This window comes from Podarcis tiliguerta (genome assembly GCF_965153285.1).
Source record: "Podarcis tiliguerta genome assembly, chromosome: 7".
NCBI lineage: Eukaryota > Metazoa > Chordata > Lepidosauria > Squamata > Lacertidae > Podarcis > Podarcis tiliguerta.
The window spans coordinates 40,862,139-40,883,594 of NC_139540.1; the positions used below are offsets into that span (position 1 = coordinate 40,862,139).

The window sequence follows — 21,456 nt, forward strand, 5'->3', positions numbered from 1 at the left end:
TGCAGAACTACAAGCAGGTGTGCAAGATCGCCGCCTTGCACGGCCTCGAGGAGACCAAGAAGCTGGCCAACAAGTACCTGGTGGAGGACGTGCTGCTGCTCAACTTCGAGGAGATGCGCGCCCTGCTGGACTCGCTGCCTCCCCCCGTGGAGTCGGAGCTGGCGCTCTTCCAGATGTCCGTGCTGTGGCTGGAGCACGACCGAGAGACCCGCATGCAGTACGCGCCGGACCTCATGAAGCGCCTGCGCTTCGCCCTCATCCCGGCCCCGGAGCTCGTCGAGCGGGTCCAGTCGGTGGATTTCATGCGGACCGACCCCGTCTGCCAGAAGCTGCTTCTGGACGCCATGAACTACCACCTGATGCCCTTCAGGCAGCACTGCAGGCAGAGCCTGGCCAGCAGGTAAGTAAGAGAAGGCGAAGCGGGCGGGCGGGTGCATCGGATTAGCTGCGTGGGTACATGGAACTTGAGGTTCAAAAGTTGACTTCAGCACTACAGAGCTGTGAGCAAAAGAGGGACAGCGCCTGGCTGAGGCGGTGGGTTGAACACACCCTCCCATAGAAAATAGAGAGGAAATATATATGGGGGGGGGACACACTAGAGCAACAGCCACAGGAATATCATGGCTCAAAAAGGAGCCATGGCTTAGATATTTGGGGCCCTTTAAAGATGCTGCAGTTGTTTTGGATAGTCACTTCCTACTGCATCAATAACACGTGCAGAAAGTTTGCAGACAACTGAAGCTGGACCCTTATGTGGAAGGAAGTCACATGGAGACTTATTACTCAATAGACCTGTATGGGATTGTGCTGTGGATTTCTGCTTGTGCTCTTGTGGGTGAGCTTGTGATAAAGGATACAGGTCAGTTCCTTATGTAATGCACTTGGATGAAAGTTCGGGTTGCAGGGAAAGTTTGAGCCCTGTCAAAATGGAATTGCACCCACACTTTTCTGGAAGATGCTTTGTTGATACAGCCCATGGTGAGGTGTTTTGAAGAAAGCAAAGTACTTTTTAAATTTATTTAAATTTGTTTGATTTAGGGGAGGGGAGGACAAAAGGAGAATACAGTTTTGAAAAAGGAAAGGAAGACTTCAGTAACAGGTTGTGATGTTCTCCTTAAGTGTTAAGCTGCCCAGTCACTGAACTTGTTAGAGGTGCAGTGCACAGCAAGCAAGACTGGTGTCAAGGGAAAGTGGAATGTGCTGGATAATTTAGGAGATGTCTCTTAAAATACAATATGGGGAGAAAATTGGATGGGCAAACAGCCATGGCTTAGTAGCATCAGTTTTAAATCCCATTATGATCTCCTTGGGCCCTTTCTACAGGGATGGTATCTTGCCAGCTCCTCATCTTTCTACTGTGGAAGTTACCACAATTCTTTCTGATATAATGCTCTGTTCCCCTGATACTACAATGCAATGTACAAGTTATATTTAACAGCAAAAAGTACAACTTAAAATGTGTTAATCGTTAACATGCTTCACATTATTCCCAGTTTAATGTTTCACCTGTTTTATAAAACAATCCAAATACAGTGCAGATGTCTGGGTTTACATCTAGCTCTTAAAGTACTTTCTATGCTCACTTATAATACTGCCGTTGATAAAATGCAGGTATTGCCCATGAAAAGTCATGATGTCATACTGTTTGTGACATCATATATATTTTCCTGTTAAATGAGTGAATGAAAATCCATGATAAAAATCTTTTAAATTGCTACTATGGGAAATGAAAGAGATGGGAAGTGTTTAATATTATATTTTTGTGTGTAGCTATGCCTCTTTTTTGTTGTATGTATTAATATCAAACTGTCTGAAAGTCTAGACATGTCACAAAACTTTTATTTTGTCTTTTTAATATATGGTTAACAGTGAATTGTTATTAAAGTGGCATGATCGGGAAGAGCGTTGTGAGATTCGTAGTGTTTTGCATATTATGGTGTTTTATTTCCCTGTGCAGAACTTAACAAAAACTCCATGTTTAACTTAAACATTTAACTTTAGCTGATGATAGCTGCAGAGCTTCTGGCTTTCTTTGTCTCTAGAGAGGCTTTGTAAAATATCTAGCTACACTTTAGTGTATCTTAGTGCCAAGTATTAGGAAAAATTGTAACAGGAGCACTAAGAAATACAGTATAAAAGCACATTTGAGGCCTTAACAGTAACATGTCTGGCAACTGTCTCTAGGATAATATTTTGGCTTTCGAAATACAGACTACATTACCTACTTCAGCCTCAATTCTGCACACCACCTGGGACATGATGGGGTTTGTGTTGTGGTGGATTGCTGAGATACCAGGCTGTTTGGTTCAGTGCAGATACCTTCCAGCTTCACTGGTCCATATCATTTGAAGGATATGTAGTGGTGTTCTGACCACTGAATGTTTACAGGTGTCAGGGATGCTGATACTTCTGCAGCTGGAAGCTATCTTTTTCCTTTAAGCAAAAAATGCACAGATCAGACATAGTCTGACCTTATTCTGTAGTCATTAAGGCTGCAATCCTACACCTGCTTACCTGGGAGTAAACCCCACTGAACTAAATGGGGCTTCCTACTGAGTAGATATGTATGGGCTTGCAGTGTTATGGAACTATGGATTGAATCCATCTACGCTATATTCAAAGTAGACCCATTAAAATTAATGGGCCTAAGTTAGTCAAGCCCATTAATTTCAATGGGTCAACACTGAATAGGACTAACATTGGATACAACCCAGTATTTCTCACTTTTGTACTCAAATGTGGATACTTATTTAACTTGTTTGTTGCACATATAACATTGTACGGACATATTGAGAGTATTAAAACAAATTAACCTCTGTAGTCATATTAAAACTTTACTCTAGATATTATCATTGATATCCATTAATGATCTACTCTTCTATCTTGATAGTTTGACTTTCTTTAATATTCCATAATTATTCCACGATACTGTCTAGCATATACACAAAAAGATAAATAAATCAAAGAAGTTCATAAGCAAAGCAAATTTTATATGCACCCGATTAAGGTTTTTTAACTGTCCCATATGACTTAATTAAAACTGAAGAAATTAAATATAAAATTTTAAACTAAACAAATGATGATCCTTGAAAGCTTAACATTAAATGAAAGAGATTCTTTAAAAGGCATGGGAACATTATTTGGAATTATTTGGGGGAAAGCATATTTAAAACTTATTGAATAAAGTAGTCTGATAGATAGAAATGAATATAGAGAATGATTTCCAGACATGATTATTGGTTTCCAGGGAGCAATAATGACATAGGTAAATTAGAACTACATGAAATGTTTTATGAGATGTTGATAAGGGATACTTATGAATATGGTTCTTTTTAAAAGAGACTAGCTTCTTTCTGAGAGGTAAATAGTTAAGTGGCATAGACATCTGCTTAGTACTCTATAATGAAGAAACATAGAATTAACACACCTGCTCTTAAAGACTGATTAACATCCTGCTGCAGACTCCCATTTACTTTAATGGGGGCTGCATCAGGCCTTTAGCATAATTTGATAACTGTCTTCCTGATTTGCTTAAAATTACACTTTTGTTCCTAATGCACTACTTAAAACTATTGCATGCAGATGCTTTGGGATTTGCCCTATTTGCAAACTTTAAACTCCCACTAAAGAGAAAGGGTAAAAAGCCAAAAGCCTGAATTATGATTCTCAAGTTGCTCTCTGGAAGTAGTAATTTTATGTATCTTTTGTATTGCAGCCCTAAAATAAGATAATACTGTTATCACTGCTGCAAAACAAGTGCACATATTTGAAACTATAATACCTTTGATGATGGTCTGTCTCAAAATGAAATCCTTCAATGGATGCAAGACCATAGCCAACATTTATTACATTTCAAATGCATTATATAGATCATACCAATATGCTAGTTCTAAGGAATCAGTAGTAAAGTAAGATATACTTTTCACCCATAAAATGTAAATGTTTGTTCTAAAAACTATGGAAAATGTATTTTTCCATAAGTAAGAAATCATAAAATTTCAGAGTTTAGTGGAACTTAATCCTAAGGATTGTATAAAGAAGTACAGCTTTATACCCTGTAAAGTGCTGAATATAACATGCATGATTTGCCCCCTCCCGTCTCTGCTTTACACACAAGGGGAGGAGATTTAAAGTTTCCATTTGCAGTTTGTAACAAGCAGCAGTTTCCTGTTTTGTCTGAATATGAGAAACTGTGGTTCATTCAAACCACAATTTGTTAACAAACCAAGGTAGCAGACTATGCTTTGTTTCAATATCCTGATTTGTTAGCTAATTATGATTTCTACAAACAAGAGTCTCTTGTGTTCAGATGAAATAGGAAATCGCTGTTTGTTACAAACTGTGAATCAAAGCTAAATCTTGTTACACACAAAGGAGTAAGGGATAAAGTACAGTCATGAGGATCATGCATGTATTGACAAACCATGATTTTGTTACTTCTGAATTGGGCTTCTGCATTAACTCTCAGTTGCTGAATGAAGAGGCAAATGCTAAGATGCATATATGGAGATTGTAATGTTATATGGCTTGCTCGAGGTAATAATAAAGCATCAACTTCAGCTTTCCCCCTTATTTGACTAGCAACCAGTCATCAGTGTCCTGGTGGCAGAAACTCTTCCTTGCATTACAGCTTATGGTTTTCTTGGTGACTGGTTTTAAAGATGATAATTTCCTTTGCATTTTCAATTACATTTTAGAGCTCTGAATTGAAAGAATTGGAATAAAAGATGGAGAGTTTACTTTGTTCCCACACTTTCCCCATAAACTGAGAAAAATGAAATAGCTCTCTCCAGGAAAGTGGTATCACCTTTGCCTCTCAGCAAATAGGAGAAGTTGGGTGTTTGAAAGGGCTCTTTAGGTTTTTCTACTAATCTTGGTTCACTAGGAAGTCTTAGTAAGAAAGGACCATGATACCTCTTCCTCCCACCTGTTTTTGCAGCTCACTACCATTTGCCTGGGTGCATGAGCTTTTTAATGTCTCATATATTGATAGTTACAGTGACTGTGCAATGGAAATCAAGCTGGATACTTCAAGACAATGGTTTACACGTTTACACAGAATTCTGTAATTCTTTGCCTCTTTCACCACTGACTAGAACTTAGTTGTCTAAAAGTGTCCATCACACAATGGACTTCACTAGAGTGCTTTTTAATATTTTTTTAAAAGCTAGATATTGATAGTTGTCAAGTTAGACTTACTGCAAAGTCCGTTGCATGAAGGCGTATAATTGTCAATGACCGATAAAGCAATTTCTATCATTTTTATCATTCTGAAGTTCAATCAAGTTTTGCCACTCTGTTTTCCAAGGGGCAGACTTTGTTTATCTGTGTGTAGTTATGGGATATAAGTATGGTTGAAATCCTAGTTGCAGTCTGTGTATGCTCACTGCTCTTTGTAGGCACCATAATCAAATATTAACTAAGGAAGGGGAGCGCCTGGCACTTGCTTAAGATGAGGGGCTTTGGAGACCCATTCTCCTGTTTGGTTTGGGTGCAAGTGTGAGGAGAGAGGGAATTGGGTTTGAAGCTGCATGTTCTTGCAAGCCAGTTGTATTTCCCCCACAACACATGCAGAAAGGGTCCTCTTCTCAGTTTAAAGATTCCCGTTGGAAGGAAATTGGTCTTGGAGGCAATAGCTCATAACATATACCATGCAAGCCTACTGGTGGAGGTTTGGCCCTGAATGCTACTCCCATGCTGGCAACATTCACTGGCACTAAGCAGGCAACATGCATGTGCAGACCAGGGGCTCTGCTAGAGTTGGGTTCATGGGGCTTGAGCTCCAAATCTTTTTCTAAGTGCCCCAGATCATTACCTGTGTGGGTAACGAATTTGGGGGAAATGGAATTGTGAAGGGTCGATTTGGGTAGGATATTAATTTGGAAGAATAAATGTATTTGGAGAGATAATTCGAGGGTAATTTGAATGGGAATTTAACTGATTTGGATAAAGATATGCTGGGAAATTAATTGGGAGTAAAAGAATTGAAGGGGCACTGATTTTAGGTGCTCTGGGTAGGGTGCAAATTAATTGAATAATTTACACAGGGATGGGAAATAGGCTGACTTGCCTTCTCTGACATTTAAATTCTGAATTTGCATCTATACACATTAGCATATGGTGTTCTTATGCAAATTTGTGTCAAGGGGTCCATGCCCTCCAAACCTTTAAGTACCTAAATATTCCCCTGGTACAGACCTCAGCCCCATTGGGTTTGGAGACTGTTGAGCTTGCTTTAAAAAGAAAAAGAAAAGGCAAGTTTCTCATAGTTCAGTTGGTAGATCATTTAAGTAGAGTATGACTTTCTTAATTTTAGGGTTATTGGTTCGAGGCCCATGTGGAGCAAAATATTCTTGCATTTCAGGCAATTGGACTAGATGATCCTTGTAGTCCCTTCCAACTCTACAATTCTATGATTCCACAATTCCTATATATATTTAGAGGTTTCTTTAACCTCTAAGGACCCACTTGAATGCTCCCACTTCCCCATTTTGCCACCCTGCTCATCCCTATGCAGAATACTTATGCTTGTTGCATTCCATCTCACAAGGCAAAACTCTGAAATGGAGCTGAATAGAGGCCTGCTGTTCAACTGAAGAGGGGGAATAAAACAAACAAGCCAAAAAGAACACACTAAGCACATTCAGATCCTTCAGCTTACCTTAGTTTGCTGTTTAGTTTGCTGCCAGTATCCCTTGTTATTGAACTATAACACTCTGTATCAAATGAATGGCCTTCTGCCAAACGTATTAATTTGAAGCTGCTTTTCTGTGTAGAGAAAGAACCGTGTGAGACAACATCTGCCTTCTGAGGTCAAGTATTATAAATATGTCATAATAAGTCAAGTAGTAAGGTGATTATTGTGGGACTGAAAGTGGGAGATGAGACCGGCAAGCTATCACAACCATTTTGACACAGTTCTTGTATATATGAAATACCTCACTATGATCATCCACTGAACCCACCTGGATTATTTGCTTCTCCTATTTTGTACTCTTTGTGTGAGCTATGCAGTGTTTAGAGATGTCTCTCTACCTAGTAGACCAAAAAACATGGAGATAAATTTTATCTATGAATCATATATGTATCTTGTATTTTTTCCTGAGGAGCTCAGAGCTACAACCCAGTTCCCAGATTTTGTCTTTCCTCTGTTCCATTACTGCTAGACCCAATTCCTGACACTGGGTTTCATATATTCAGCTTTCTTGTTCTTGAGCAGACTCTTGTAATCCAGTCTAAGTTTGATCAAATTTTCCATGGATTCCTCTGATGGATTCTTATGTGAATCCCTAATTGCCTTAGCCAGAACTTTCTTAGCCGCTTTGCATTGACCATCAAACCAGCCAAGGTGTGCTGATTGTGTTGATTATTAATTGTATAAGTTATGAAATAGGGCCTGAGTTCTGTGAAAATTTGCTGGAAGTCATCAACGATATTTGGAAATTTGCTCATAAAAAGTTGGTGCAAGCTGGTCAGATGATCACTATATATTGGCATCTGTCTGTCTCAAGAGACAATGGAATGTGCCTCCAGTGATGAAGTCAAACTGCTGTGTTAGCAGCACCTCTCCTGGGTGCAAGCCTGGGCAGTATGTATAGAGGTCCTGGGCTGCCCAGACAACAACCCCTCCCTCGGCCTCACTAATGTGGTCCAAAGGAAAGCAGACCCATACGTTTGGCACCAGCTTGGCTGCAAGAGCTGCTGGAAGGAGGTGTACAAAGTGCCATCCAACTGTCTTGGACTTAATAAATTAAATATTGTCCTCTGGCCACCATATATCCACATCGCCTAGAATAGAAAACTTCAGATTCAAAATAACAGCCCCAACCCTGAAGCTTTCCCCCAAACAACCAGTGCCCTTTGGCAATAGTAATTGGAGGTCATCAGGAGAAACGGCAGTCACAGTGGCATAATAAATCCCTAACTTCAAAATAGCACCACAGTTTATGGTTGACACAATCCATGCAGAGTAATCAAATATCAAAAGTAATCAAATATGCAAAAACATAGCGGAAACGCCCTATAGAAATGCTGTCAGCTGCTCAATAAATAATAATAATCTCTGTCAGTGGTTCTTAAAACTAGGAGTCATTTTAAAGAACAAAAAAGTATTTCTTGGCATTGGATTTGCAGCTAAGTTATTTGTTACCCTGGAACATTTTCAGGAAGATGGCTCCAAATATTTCTAGTAGCATATATCTCTTGCTGTGTCATTGGAAGGGAGATAACTGATTTAGCTCAAATAAACCCTGCCAAGATTAACAGAAGCTGACTGATCAGGGGGAGGCTGGAGGGGGAGGCTGGAGAAAGTAATGGCTGAGACAGCAGACTTCTTCTTTTTTTTTTAGAAGCCTCAGAGGGAAATGGATAACCAGCCATAACAAAGGAACAAACATTACTTTTAGAATTCCTATGAGACTTTGATAAACTTAAGATGGGATTTGGGGTGCAATATATGCAGTGTTTCAATAGAGCAAATTAAGGAGATAAATCAGGACTGCATAATTTCTGATCACGTACCAGCTTGCTCCCTTCACAGATAGGGAGGAGAGAAGCATTCATGTTCTTTAAAGCACAGCTCTCCATGATGTCAGACCTCAGACACTATGATCAAAGACAGTGTGTTTTCTCCAGGACTCTGTGATGTGAATTTTCTGTTCAAACCTGAAGTAATGGTGAGACAGTACAATCAGCAAGAATCTGACTAATAGGGAAAGTGAAAACTTGTATATCCAGTTCACGAGAGGGTTTTTAAAAACAAAACAAAACCTATTAAACTGCCTAAAAGGAAAATGTACAGCAGACAACTTGCCAAGAAATTTTTGAATTGTTCATCACTGTAAATAGTGTTAGTATAATACATCCTACCTGTCCGACTCATATGTACGTACAAGAGCATAGCCTCAGGGCACCTAGTTCGGTCACCTTGCTAAAGCTAAAGCATTTCCAGGTCTGGGTCTGGTCAGCTCCTGGGTGGGAGGCTGTCTGGAAACCCCCATTTATGCCACCTGTAATCCCATGTTGGAAGAAAGGCAGGATAAATAAATATAGAAATGAAATGAATAGTAAATAACACGATGAGGGGCCAGAAAACTTCTGTGAGTTGGCATTTGTTACCAGCATCACCCAATCTCTGATTTCACTCCCTCCTGGAACTCAGAGTTCATCACTAACTGCCAGGAACCAGAGGAGACAGCCCCTACCACACCAACATATCAGTAATAATATGGTAGCAAAAATCCATAGTAAAAATCCTTACTGTGGATTTTAGTCATAGGGCACTTTAGGAACCAATCCTAGCTAAATAGCTATAACAAATAAAAATAGTGTATTGCAATACAATGAATAAATGCAGCCTGTTATATGTCTGTGAAGTTTGCCACACTCTTCCAAGTCTAGCTAGCAGTATATAGAGTTGGGGAGTGGGCCCATCTTTGCCATCGCATCTCTGTCAGCCCCTCACACTGCTGCTGTCCATTCCCTGGGAGGGCACATCTGTTGTGAGGAGCCAGCTCTGTGTGTCTAGGCTCTCTCCATGACATGGATCCCTGATTGCACAGGGTTCCACATCATGACAAGCAGAGTTTGAAACTCCCATTGTTCTCGGCACATTTTGCGACAGGGAAATTCATTAGCATGAGCAGTTTCTGAACTCTGGGCATGGTACTGTGCCTAAGATTTCAGAATAAAACTGCAGGATGGAAGGAAAGGAGGACATTTTTCTGCCTCCCCACTTCCAGCTGCTTTCTGAAGACTGGAGAAGAGACCCCGATAGGAGTATTAGGGGGTGGGCAGAGGAAGAACTAGATCATGTGAAAAACGAACATAATATTTTAGCTGCAGTTCATTCATTTTTAGTTTTGAATTCTTGTTATAAAAAAGTGTGCCTAGACATTCTATTCTTGCGCCCATAACCTAGGTTAAAGGTGCCATTTAGCTCCTAGCTTTCATATCTCAGTTTCTAACACTGATGAACAAGGGATGGATAACTCTTTGGAAGCCTGCCTCTCCTCTACAGTTATGCCCCTCAGTGTGTGTGCCTGTGATAGAGCAGCCACAGCCTCACTCTAGCTTCATGTAATTGTAATGACATGAGTTTGAATGTCCAACCAGTGCTGGAGTTTTGTACACTCTTCTGTGCCTAGAGCTGCAATTTCCAAATAGAGGATTGCCAAAGCTTTCTGAGTAGGTCACCATGCTGCCTGGAGTAAATCCTGAATGAAGTGTGATACGCTGAGCCTGTGGAGGCCAAGAAAATGAAACTGGCTCAAGTATTTGTGTGAGAGATTCATTTGAAAGGGTTCAAGAAATGAAATTCACCTACCTACTTGTGCAGTCTCACAGGAAGGAAGGAAGGAAGGAAGGAAAGAAAGAAAGAAAGAAAGAAAGAAAGAAAGAAAGAAAGAAGCATCTATTAATATTTTTCTAAACAAAATATTTAATGATAAATCAAGATTACATGCTACAAATTTTCTGTTGGCCTGAGGCAAAAGCTGGTGACTCAGAAAGACAGTGAAGAAAAGACATGGTTGATGGTTCTTTTCCCCAAAAAACATTTTTTTAAAGGTAATGGCAATCATAAGGGTGCAACCTCCAGGTCTGCAAGAACAAGTTTCCAGATCATATTTCTAAGAGAACCTTGCTAAGGAAATCATTTCTATGGATGATTTGATGGTGGCTGTGGGTGGGGTAGGACCGGGGTGTGCACTGTCAATGGACAAAGGGCTAAGCAAGGTTTTATTGTTTCTGTGTTCAGAATTGCAGCCTCCTGAGGCTGCTTTTGCTTTAAAACAAACACAAATGTTGGTGCATTGTTTGTATCAGTAATCTGAAACAGGGATACAGCAACGTGAAAGGAAAATACTTTAAAATGTTGCAAAAGCACTTGGGATCCAGTTAAGTGACTTAACAAGGATAGCATTATCAAACCAATAGGTGAAATCAGTTGTGTTGGCCTGGCTATTTCATGTTCATAAAAGAAAAGAAAGGTGAATGAAAGATGTAGCGTGGCTACCAAGGAAGTGGCTGCACAAAGTGAAAGAAGAAATAATTTTAAGACACAAGTATTAACTTTTGAAAAAGAAACAAGTGAGGAAAGGACACTGTAGTTACATATATAAAAGAAAAATCAAGAAGAATTGGGAACAAGATACACATTATTCCTATTTGTTTCCTTTTCCATTTTTGTAAGATTTCCACTTCAGCATTGAATACTGCCTTTAATTTGTCTGCTGTTAGAATCCTCACATAAACCTCCAACTGGGGGGGGGGGGGGAACTTGACGAAAAACCAAAATAATAGGACTTCCTTTATAAGCAGAACTCCAGCTCTGTACTTTGTGACCTGCACATCAGCTGTCTTCTTTCTCTTGCAGATTGCCCCTTCTCTCTGTTTTGTTTCATTAATCCAATCCCTTCTTTACAAGTTCTTCACATAACAGGTGAACATAGAAGCCAAGCCCCCCACACAAAAAAAAACCACAACAACAGTTGGGCAGGTATTAAAGTTGAGTGGAACAAATATTTATGTTATGCTGATGAATTTTTTCCATCTCCAGAATTTGGAAATATTTAATTCAAGAGCCCCCATGTCTCTGGAACATTTCACATATTACACAGAGGCAAACCCAGTTTTGCTTATGAATGTGCATTGAATAGGGAGCTGTAGATAATGATGGATCCCAGACACTTGTACCTATATGATGTTCATATTTATAAACATGTTTGTGACATTCATATTTTATAACTTTAGGGGTACACTTGAAAAGTCTTAGGTGTAGATAGACCTAAAATATAATAGCTTGATTCATATTTCACTAACTCAAACACTGGTTTAGTGTAAAAGTGTGGGCTAATGGAGAGGATCTGAAGCCACTTATTTTGCTTCTGTGTGGAGTTATGAGAAGGTTTGGCTTAGCAAGTCATCTGAATCCAGGCTCATGGTTAAGCTAGAGTTACCATATTTCAAAAAGTAAAATTCCTGATACCTGCCGCAATGTTGTTGAGCTTTTTGGGGGGAACAAACCCAAATGGTTGAGTTTTTGGAGCTGTTTCTGCTGCTTTTTCTTTCCATCGCATTGACATACATCCAGGTTTTCCTTGACAATTTGCTGATTCGGCAAAATTCCCCCCGACGCCATTTTTACACTCAAAAACCAGGACATGTCGAGAATTTTCCTGACGTATGGCAAGCCTAGGTTAAGCACTGTCCAGACTAAACACGAGCTCCAACCAAGGTTTGTTATTGGCTGCAGCTTGTGGTTAGTCTCAAGAGAGCTTAATTATAAGCATGGTTTAGACATTTCTAGGAATCCACATATTCACACAGTCTTGCTAAACAATGTTTTGGCTTAGCCTGACTTATTAATAAGATGTGAAGTGGGCCTGAATTTTGAAATCATCAGAGGTTTCAGCATGGACGCTATATCACTCCTATGCTGTTTAGAACTGCTGAGGTATATATGGCTAGTTTGCACATAATACTAATCCATGGTTAATAGCTTATCAGGGTCAAGCAGCATGGTAGTTCATACTATCTGATTGCTTTGACTTCACCCCTACCCTGGTGTGAGTGGGAGCAGGAAGCCATGAAGCCTTGTCTTGCAATTATGTCCAAACTGGAATGTAGTTTGTTCCACCTTAACAAGCCATGGATCCATGTTGGCTAGTGACCATAGTTTGTTAGGAAGAAGCTATTGGTACAAGGGGGGAAAACTAGGTATAAAAGGAGAATTCTTGGATGCCAAGATCCACTTTGGGGACAAGTAGTGAGAAAATCCCAGCAGATGTTTAAAATCACAAAATATGCAGCAAAGTACAGCATGGAAATATAGGCTGTTAGACCTTTAAAATATGCCCTTCCAAGTTCCTTCCAAAGTTTCCCTTTCAAAGGTTGGATTCATGTGATTTTCCATACAGCATTCAGAAAAAAAGTTTGTTTGTTTTTCTTTTGCAGCTTGGGCTGTTTTACTATGTAATCAGCTTAAGTCTACTGAATTCAGCGGGTCTACTCTGAATGTGACTTAGTTGGATATCATCCTCAAGTTATAATTTCTATAGCACTTTTGGTGTCCAACTGTCTTCTATTTCTTTTTTGTTGTAGGGGAGGTATCAGCAATTTCCTTCTCTGTTATGATGCCCCACAAACTGCAGAAAGCCTTCCATAAATAGTTGATAGGATTTAACTGTGGATTGCTTTTAATAATGCTGCATTTTTACTGATTTCTGTTACTCATTTTTCATTTTTTAAAATCTCAGGATATTGTTTTTTTGGGGGGGTGAGAAACATGTACAGAAGTAGGCTTCTGCATGCATCTTTAAAGGGATTCTATGCTGGATGTGCAATTCCTCAGTCCAGCAGTATCTGTGCATGTGTAGAATCCTCAAATAAGCTGAAAATCACACCAAATCAGTTTTTTGGCAGTGGAAACTGAGGTCTGTCTCAACAACTCACCTTCTCTTTTCCCCACTGAACAGGTGACTGGCACAACTTGCAGGTTGGTTGGTTGGTTGGTTGGTTGGTTGGTTGGTTGGTTGGTTTTTGAGAGGACTACACATACACAGCTCTGGTTTCTACATGTTCACATTGTACAATTTGGGCCCAAGTATACATTACCTGTTACCACTATTTGGTAATTCATATCAGAGTGTCGCCAGTCATCCTGCACCTCAGACAAGACAACTTTTACTATTTTTTGTTTCTTCATAGTGCTATGAGGCTTGAAGATGGTTTTTTAGATGAATGTGAAATGCAAAAACTAATAAAAAATTGAAATAAGCTTCTTTATTGGCCAAACCTGCAATGGTTTTCAGAATTTTAAAGTACAAGTGAAGTTGATTGTGATAGAAATAGAACATGCTACACAAGGCGGTTGGAATAAACAATTTACTCTCTCATTAAGGATGACCATGCTTAGGTGACTTATGGCTTAACGTTGCTCAGTCTCTTGTTATGTGTTCAGCCATCCTTAACTCAAATTAAAACATGGTTTATTCTACTCCCCCTTTGGAGAGATTGGGTAGAATGAAGCGTTATTGAAATTTTCATCTATCAGGCATGAATCGGAAGGTAGTCCATGCTGACAGTGACAGTGGAACTGATTCTGATCTCATGGGTCAAAGGGATCTCAAATTTAAATTTACTAACTTTGTTACTGCCTGCTAGCTATTCTGTGTCTGATTTCTTTTAAAGCAGGTAATAACTACCTTTTACTATAAGAGGCAGTCTTGGCACGATGGCTAAATATAAATTGGCAAATAAACTAACACCAAGCCCTATTTCTAGATTCATGTGCACATGCACTTAAGCAGCAAGCATATTCAATGCTACTCCTTTTGTAAATGAAATGTTTCCCTTGCTTGAATAATGTACTATCCAGAGGCCCACCTGCGGCACAAATGTCACAAATAGTGATTGTTTGATGTATAATGGTTTTTGCTACATACTGTCATGTTATATTAATAAAATTTTGAAAATGAGGGAGGGGGACAAAAACAAGTAGTGATCGTTCCAAGCATTATCTGAGCACAGTTTGGAACAGATACGTGATACTGTTCAATGTGAAGCAAGCATTACAACCCTAAAAGTTCTGTAACTTGGGTAAAATTCTGAGCCAGAAAGTAAGTTAAGCTTTTCTCCCACTCTTTCTTCCCACTCACCCACACCTCCAAGTCTCCTCCCATTCCCTTTCCTTTGTTGTTGCTTTGTTGAGGCACCAAGAGCATGGGAAGCGAGCCCTTTCTTCCCTGCTCTCCTCACTGATGCCTGGCATGCAGCTATGCCTGTGTACTAGAGACAAGAAGTGCTGCAAAATGTCATTTCCCGTGTCAGTAGTGCTGGAAAACCACATTCCTGTGTGTCTGGCACTGAGCCTTAAGTAACATGCAAAGTATTAGAGAAGGGAAGAAAGAGCTCCCACCTTTCCCCTGCCATCGTTGCTGTCACTAGAGCAACATAAAAGGCAAATGTGAGGGATGAAGCTGGTGTGTAAATGCAGAGCCGTCTTTCCCACAGGGCTTAGTGGTGTGTCGCACCACAGTGCCGGCCTCTCAGGGATGCCCCAGCAAGTGGAGGAGCTGTGTGGCTTTGCCAGCAGCCTTCCCTTTCTCTGCACACCCGCCAGCTGCGCCCCACCAGCCATAAGGCTGGCGGGCATGCAGCTTCCCTCCCAAGCCTCCTCAGTAGGAGAGCGATCCTCACAGAGGCTTGGGACTGAAGTTGTGCCCCTCCCAAGCCTCTGTGGGAGGAGAGCGCAGCTTCACTCCCAAGCCTCCTCAGGAGGAGAGTGATTCCTGCAGAGGCTTAGGATGGAAGCTGAGCCCCACCAACCATATGGCTGGCAGGCACACAGCTTCCTTCCCAAGCCTCTGTGGGGATTGCTCTCCCACAGCGGCATGGGGGAGAGTTGCCCCCCACCAATGGCTGGCAGTGCGCAGCTATGCCACCCCAACACTATCCATGACAATTTGGGGGTGCTGGGCAGATATTTGCACCCCGGTGCTGCATCTGCTAAAGACAGCCCTGTGTAAATGGATCACATCCTGCCATGCTCCAGCATCATCATCAGGGTGCAGCCAAGTCCAAAACAAACTCAGAACTGGGTTGGAAAGAACCAAGCTATTTTCTGAGTTTGAGAGAAACTTGGGGTGTTTTTTAAGAGCCCAATTCTGACCAAGAGGAGCTTGCCCACCGCTAGTCACAAGTAGCACAGGCAGCCTGAACAAGAACTGGAGGTCCTGTGGGCTTAGCTTTGGCATAACATCTGGCCTATGACTTCCACATTGTGTGGCCATCTGCTTCTGATTTGCTAGGTTAGAGATAAAACCCAAGCACAGGAGGTGAGCTGTAGATGTTCTGTAATGTGCACATTAGAATAGCACTGAATTGTGGTGTTATAATAGAGTTGTATGATCTTATGAAGGAGGGTGCAAGTAAGTGCATTTAGGATTGCAGCCTTAGTTTGTTGTAATTGTAATCTTTGTGGTCCAATCCTATACACCAAGTGTGTAATACCTTTGGCCCTCCAGAAGTTGTTGAACTACAATTCCCACCAGCAAGCATGGCCAATTTCAGCAAGATTCGGAGTGCCACAGGTTCCTTACATCTGCTGTACACACACATCTGAAGTCCCATTGAACTAAGTGGTGCTTACCTCTGAGTAGACTTGAATAGGATTGCACCTTCAATATCTTAATTAAGATAATAAGGCTATACAGACAGAATTCCAAACTCACTTGAGTTCATTTTCTATGAATGTTTCCATTAGAGCACCAGGCTAATATAATTACAGTAGTTGGTCAAACATATGCAGGCTTTAGTAGTAGTAGTAGTAGTAGTAGTTGTTGTTGTTGTTGTTGTTGTTTTGTTGTTGTTGTTGTTGTTGTAAGAATGCAGTGTCTGGACATTAGTGATAAAGCTCCCTTTACTGAAGTACTTTTTTATTAACAGAGTATCTCAGCATCAGAAGTGTTGCCCTCTTTTTTAATGTACCTAAAATGGTTCAGTAATAATTCAAACCAGTTAATGGAAACAAGTCCTGTTTTGCTTTCCGGAACCATTGATTAATGCAATAAAGATTGCAGGGTAACCAAGTAGGTCAGCAACCCTGCAGTGAGACGTTGCATCAGGCACATAACATACGTCCATAGCATGTGCATATAGTTAAAATTTCACATCACAGTAGAATGAATTGCCTTACCATGGTTCCCTATTTAGAATTTTATCACTTTTCCAGGCTTCTGTAACTGATAGATGTTCAATTATATGTAAAGTGACTATTAAAGCATCAGTACTCATCTAGGGGTCTAGGTCTCCTCTCCCCTTTTCTCTTGAAATTGTGTTAAAGCCATTAGTGTTACAAAGAAACGTGCATTCATCAGGTATAGCGATGGAGGCCAGGGTGCATATTACAGCTTTTACTGCATATGAGACGTTGCAGTCCTGTTCTTAAGAACTGCCAGGCAGATTGGGAATCACGGTCACGGTTAATAGCAGCGAATTGCCAGCTCTTGATGGGTGGGTAGTCACTCTTTTCAGTGGCTGCCCCCTGGGGGAGAAGGTAGAAAAACAGAGGGAGGGAATTAGAGTGACTTTGCACACTTGAGCAGGTTCATGCCGCTGGATCAGTGGCAAGCATTGGCAGGGCTCCACTCTGGGGAGGCTCACAACAACATCACAGTCTCATTTTACCAATTGGTGTTGCTATAGCCAGTGGTGCTCAGAGGGAGAGCAGAGAAAGGAGGGGCTGTGGAGGGAGAGGAGGCAATGTAGGGCTAAATTAAACAAAACAAAAAAAAAGGGTTTTGTAAGTAAGTAGAGTTCAGCCTGTACCTGTTAGCACAGTGCTACTAATTGTGCCAGAAGTGTTGGAATCTAAGTTTCAGTGTGTGATTAAAGAATTGGTTCAGAATCTCTCTGCATAGCCTTAATTTTTTTTCAAGGTTCTTTGGGTGCAGAATGGCTTTATAATAATGATTTTGACTAATACGATTTTTGACATGCAACTTTAATGTTTAACCTTAGTACAACTCCAGAGCATTTCATGTGTATTCAACTGTAAAGAGTGATGATTTAAAGGGATAATATGAGAAAAAGGTCATTCTAGAATAAACCTTTAACAAATTGCATAAAGGAAACTTATTATTCCACAAGTAGACGGCTATGCAGCTTTTCTTATTATTTTTTCTGCTTGATTCAAAAACTTGTTGAGACTTGATAGGGAAAGGAAACAACAACAAAAAGTGAAATAGAAAACTACAAGCAGTGAACATTCCTATGATGGTTATGATTTTGTTGCTACTAAAAATATTCTCCAATAATGTGGTTATTCATCTTCTCTCTCTTTTGGGTGAAGAATTCGCTCCAACAAGAAAATGCTTTTGTTGGTTGGTGGACTGCCCCCTGGACCTGACCGGCTACCCAGCAATTTGGTTCAGTATTATGATGATGAAAAGAAGACATGGAAAATACTGACAAGTAAGCAGTTTACTTTACGTTGAATTACCTTGATGAATTTTAAAACATGGTTAATCAAATTAGACACTTTATTGATTTGCTTCCCTACAGAGATTTGTTTATATATTACACAGGTTTCACAATGGAAGAGTAAATTGAGATTGCAGGAGATAGTACCTGTACAACAGAACAAGCCTAAATTAAATCTGTCTTAAAATCATTTTAGTACGCTTATAGTGAAAACTGGCAAGGCTTTCTTAAATAAACTTGCCTCCTCCTCTAGGTACCTTTGCCTTTTATTACAGTGTATATTATATGCTGTGGACACAATCCAGCCAGTTAAGACCAAGTGCCACTAATTTAAGTAGGAAAGTTCAAAACATGCCTAGATCACTCACACGGAAACTGATGCGACTTGGAAATTCCTAGCTTTCTAATTGGATTGTGTCCTATTTATATTATACTTTAGAGCTCATGGCATATTGCATTGTACTGCATACCCTTTTACACCACTCATGTCATAGAGAATTTCCCCTTCCCTCCCGTTGCGGTCTTCCACAGCTCTTACTGACACATCCAGGTATCAGTGGTACGGGTCAGCTTCGGTAAACTGTACTGGCAGGTTTTCTACCCAGATCTGTCACCTTCTTTCTCAACGGCAACTATGTTTTACAGCAAGCATTTTGTCTTAAGCTTTGGAACTTATTGTTATAGTGGTTACAATTTCCAATCTAACGTGGTCATGGAATCAAATAATAGTGTTTTTTCCTGGTGCAGTAGGCTGTGTATTTACAGGTCCCCTTGTGGGCAGACTAGCTGCACTGGTCAATAAAACTACATTTTTAACTGTCAGAATTGCCTAAAGCTGTTCAGATAAAATTATAAACGAGCAATTCTGATCCATAAATCAAAGCCATACTTTAAAGACCGGACAACTTGTGAAACTTAGATTTTATAACAGAAATGCTGTTTCCCAGGCAGCCTGATCCTATGAGTCCACTTTACCTGCAGTGGAGCAAACACAAGTTTGGCATGTAGGGGGGGGGGGGGGAGAGATATACTACGCAGGGAACAGCACTGGTACAATAGCTCCAGCTACTGCCAGTGCTCAAAGGTCCTAATTGTGCCCATGACACCTTAGTGACCCATCTCATGTTCCTTAGTATCTTAGAAAATTATATCACTTTTCTCAGGACTCAAGTGTAGTTTCAAACTGCAACACTGGACACAGCTGTATATGTGTGTATTACTAGCCAGTGTATATTACTACTGGCTTCCATTTTTTTGTCTCCCCTTGGGATGACCAGATTCAAAGATTTCTCATAGTAGTGAAGAGGGCATTTTTGGCAGATGCAGGTTCTCATAGAGTGAAAATGTGCATTTAGCAAAATATATTGTTCTACACCACTATTATCCTCATGTGTATGTGTTTATACTTTCCTTCCTTCCTTCCCTCCGTAGTTGTTTTAAAAAAGAGATTTAAACAACAACCAAATAAGGTGTCATAGCTTTCAGGTTTACAGGAATTGCTGTGTTTCACTTACACAAGAGGTACCACCAATTGAATTTCATCTGTAAAAAGAAAGTATATCAGAGTATACATAGTATGTTTACATTGGAAGATCTTTCTTTTAAAAAAAGAAAAATTAATTATACACAGTAAAATATTAGTCTGAAAAAAGACTCAGTTTGCTTCTGAGATTGCGCTTCTGAGATTGATTGTACAGTAGAGTTGTTCTCAGGCAGGAGCAAATGAAAGAGAACTCACTGTGGAATATGTACATCAGGAATCTCACTTGCAATGCAGCACCAGATGAAATATTTATCAAATGCATACTTACTGCTTTTAAAGACTTGACTGTCACTTTTAATTCACTGGTCTCATACAATGTAGGAAAAGTATTTGGTGCTTCCAGACTGGAGTCTCCCAAAACCACTCAACTGTTGTTTCCCCTCTATATATGCTATATGAAGAATTATAACTGACTAGGCAGGTGTGTTGGTGGCTAGCACTGGGGATGAACAATCAAAGGAAAATAAAGCACCAAACCGGAATATTGATCCAATATCTTTAGCAAAACTTACTGCTTTGGTCACCTCTGACACTAGTAGCCTCTGGTGTTGGTTGCAGGACTCTTCACCAAGGTGGCTCTGAATGGCAAATAAGAAAGACTAAACATAGCCTGGAAGTTGCTGTTAAGAGCATTTTGGAAGTGGGGAGATAAGGTTGCCACAGAATCAATCAATGTTCTGTAAGCTTTCTGCAGCTTGTATATTGGAGGGAAGATGAGAACGGCTTCACTTAGACACGGCCAGAGAAAACTTTGATAATCAGTTTTTAAAACCCTTTCTCCCCACCCCCAGATATGCGCTAAAGGACTTCTTAAATCACACTGTAATAACCCAGCTCAGTAACATTAGGTAGAAGAAAAAATATAAAAAGCAGCTGAAGAAAAACATATAATAAAATATTTAAACTAATTCACCTTTAATTAATGGACTTACTCTAAAAGACGATATTTTCTCATGACACCAAAGGGAAGAACACACTCAGGTGAAGTGATTTTCACCACTTGAATGGGTTGCTAACATGCTTTCTGAGGCCATTGTTTTAGAACCCATTATAAAGTTACTTTTGTAACTGTATCCTAGGAAACGGTGCTAATGGATACAGAACATGCCACTACAGAGGCTACAGTTTGTGGAGCACCTCCGAAATCATTCTGTCTGTAGAGATGTTTTGAGGTCTCCAAGATCCAGGCCTCCTGGAAGTTATCTATAGTGTCTCTATCAGATCATTATCGGTGTCATTGTGGCAAGCAAGTGAACACATAAATTCTGGGGCATCAAGAAGCAGCTCGCTGGGTGGAGCAGAGCCACTACACTATGTAGCTTCCTGGCAGACGGGTCACGGTTGCTTACTGGGACAGAGAGGGCAAAGGGGCACAGTGGTCTGCATAGTGCAAATGCACCATTGAAGCCAGATACCATGCCAACCTCACCACCACTGACTCACCCCTTCCCTCCTGGTAAGCAACAGTAGCCCACTTGCCAGGAAGTAACTGTAGCGCCTTTAGCCCACCCAGCAAATTGCTTCCAGAGGGATCCCTTTGCATATGGGATCCCTTCTGCTGCACTTGTGGACACTGTAGTCTCCTAAACACCCCCAGTGGTGCCCACCATGCCTGCCCCACCACTCCTGATTTTTATTTATATTTCCACAGAATGTATCCAGCCTCAAGTGAGCCCAAAGGCATTCTTCCTAGGAAGGGAAAGTAGCAGGGGCTACTGGAAGCCCTTTTTCCCTTGGGTCATGTAGGTGTTTGGCCTGTGTGAACATTCCCAGCTTTTCTTCAGTGCTATGGGTATTGGTGCCTGTGAGAGTTTCCTAGATTTCCATATCTTCTTTATGCTGCTTCATCTTGGCATCTGTAGAACTGGACAGTAGTGAGAGAGAAGCCATAAGCATAATTGGATGAATGCTTTGATGTTCTCATAGGTCTA

The 21,456-nt window shown here is 40.5% G+C and overlaps 1 protein-coding gene across 3 annotated transcripts in view; it reads left to right on the forward strand.

The window, feature by feature from the left end:
- Window positions 1-21,456, forward strand: part of KLHL14 (kelch like family member 14) — a 60,916-nt gene that overhangs the window by 3,127 nt on the left and 36,333 nt on the right. For all 3 annotated transcript variants that reach the window (XM_083451642.1, XM_083451644.1, XM_083451643.1), the window contains 2 exons: window positions 1-400; window positions 17,852-17,973. The exon at window positions 1-400 is cut by the window's left edge. In XM_083451642.1, coding sequence (XP_083307768.1) covers window positions 1-400; window positions 17,852-17,973 — 522 coding nt within the window. The remainder of the gene's footprint in view (window positions 401-17,851; window positions 17,974-21,456) is intronic.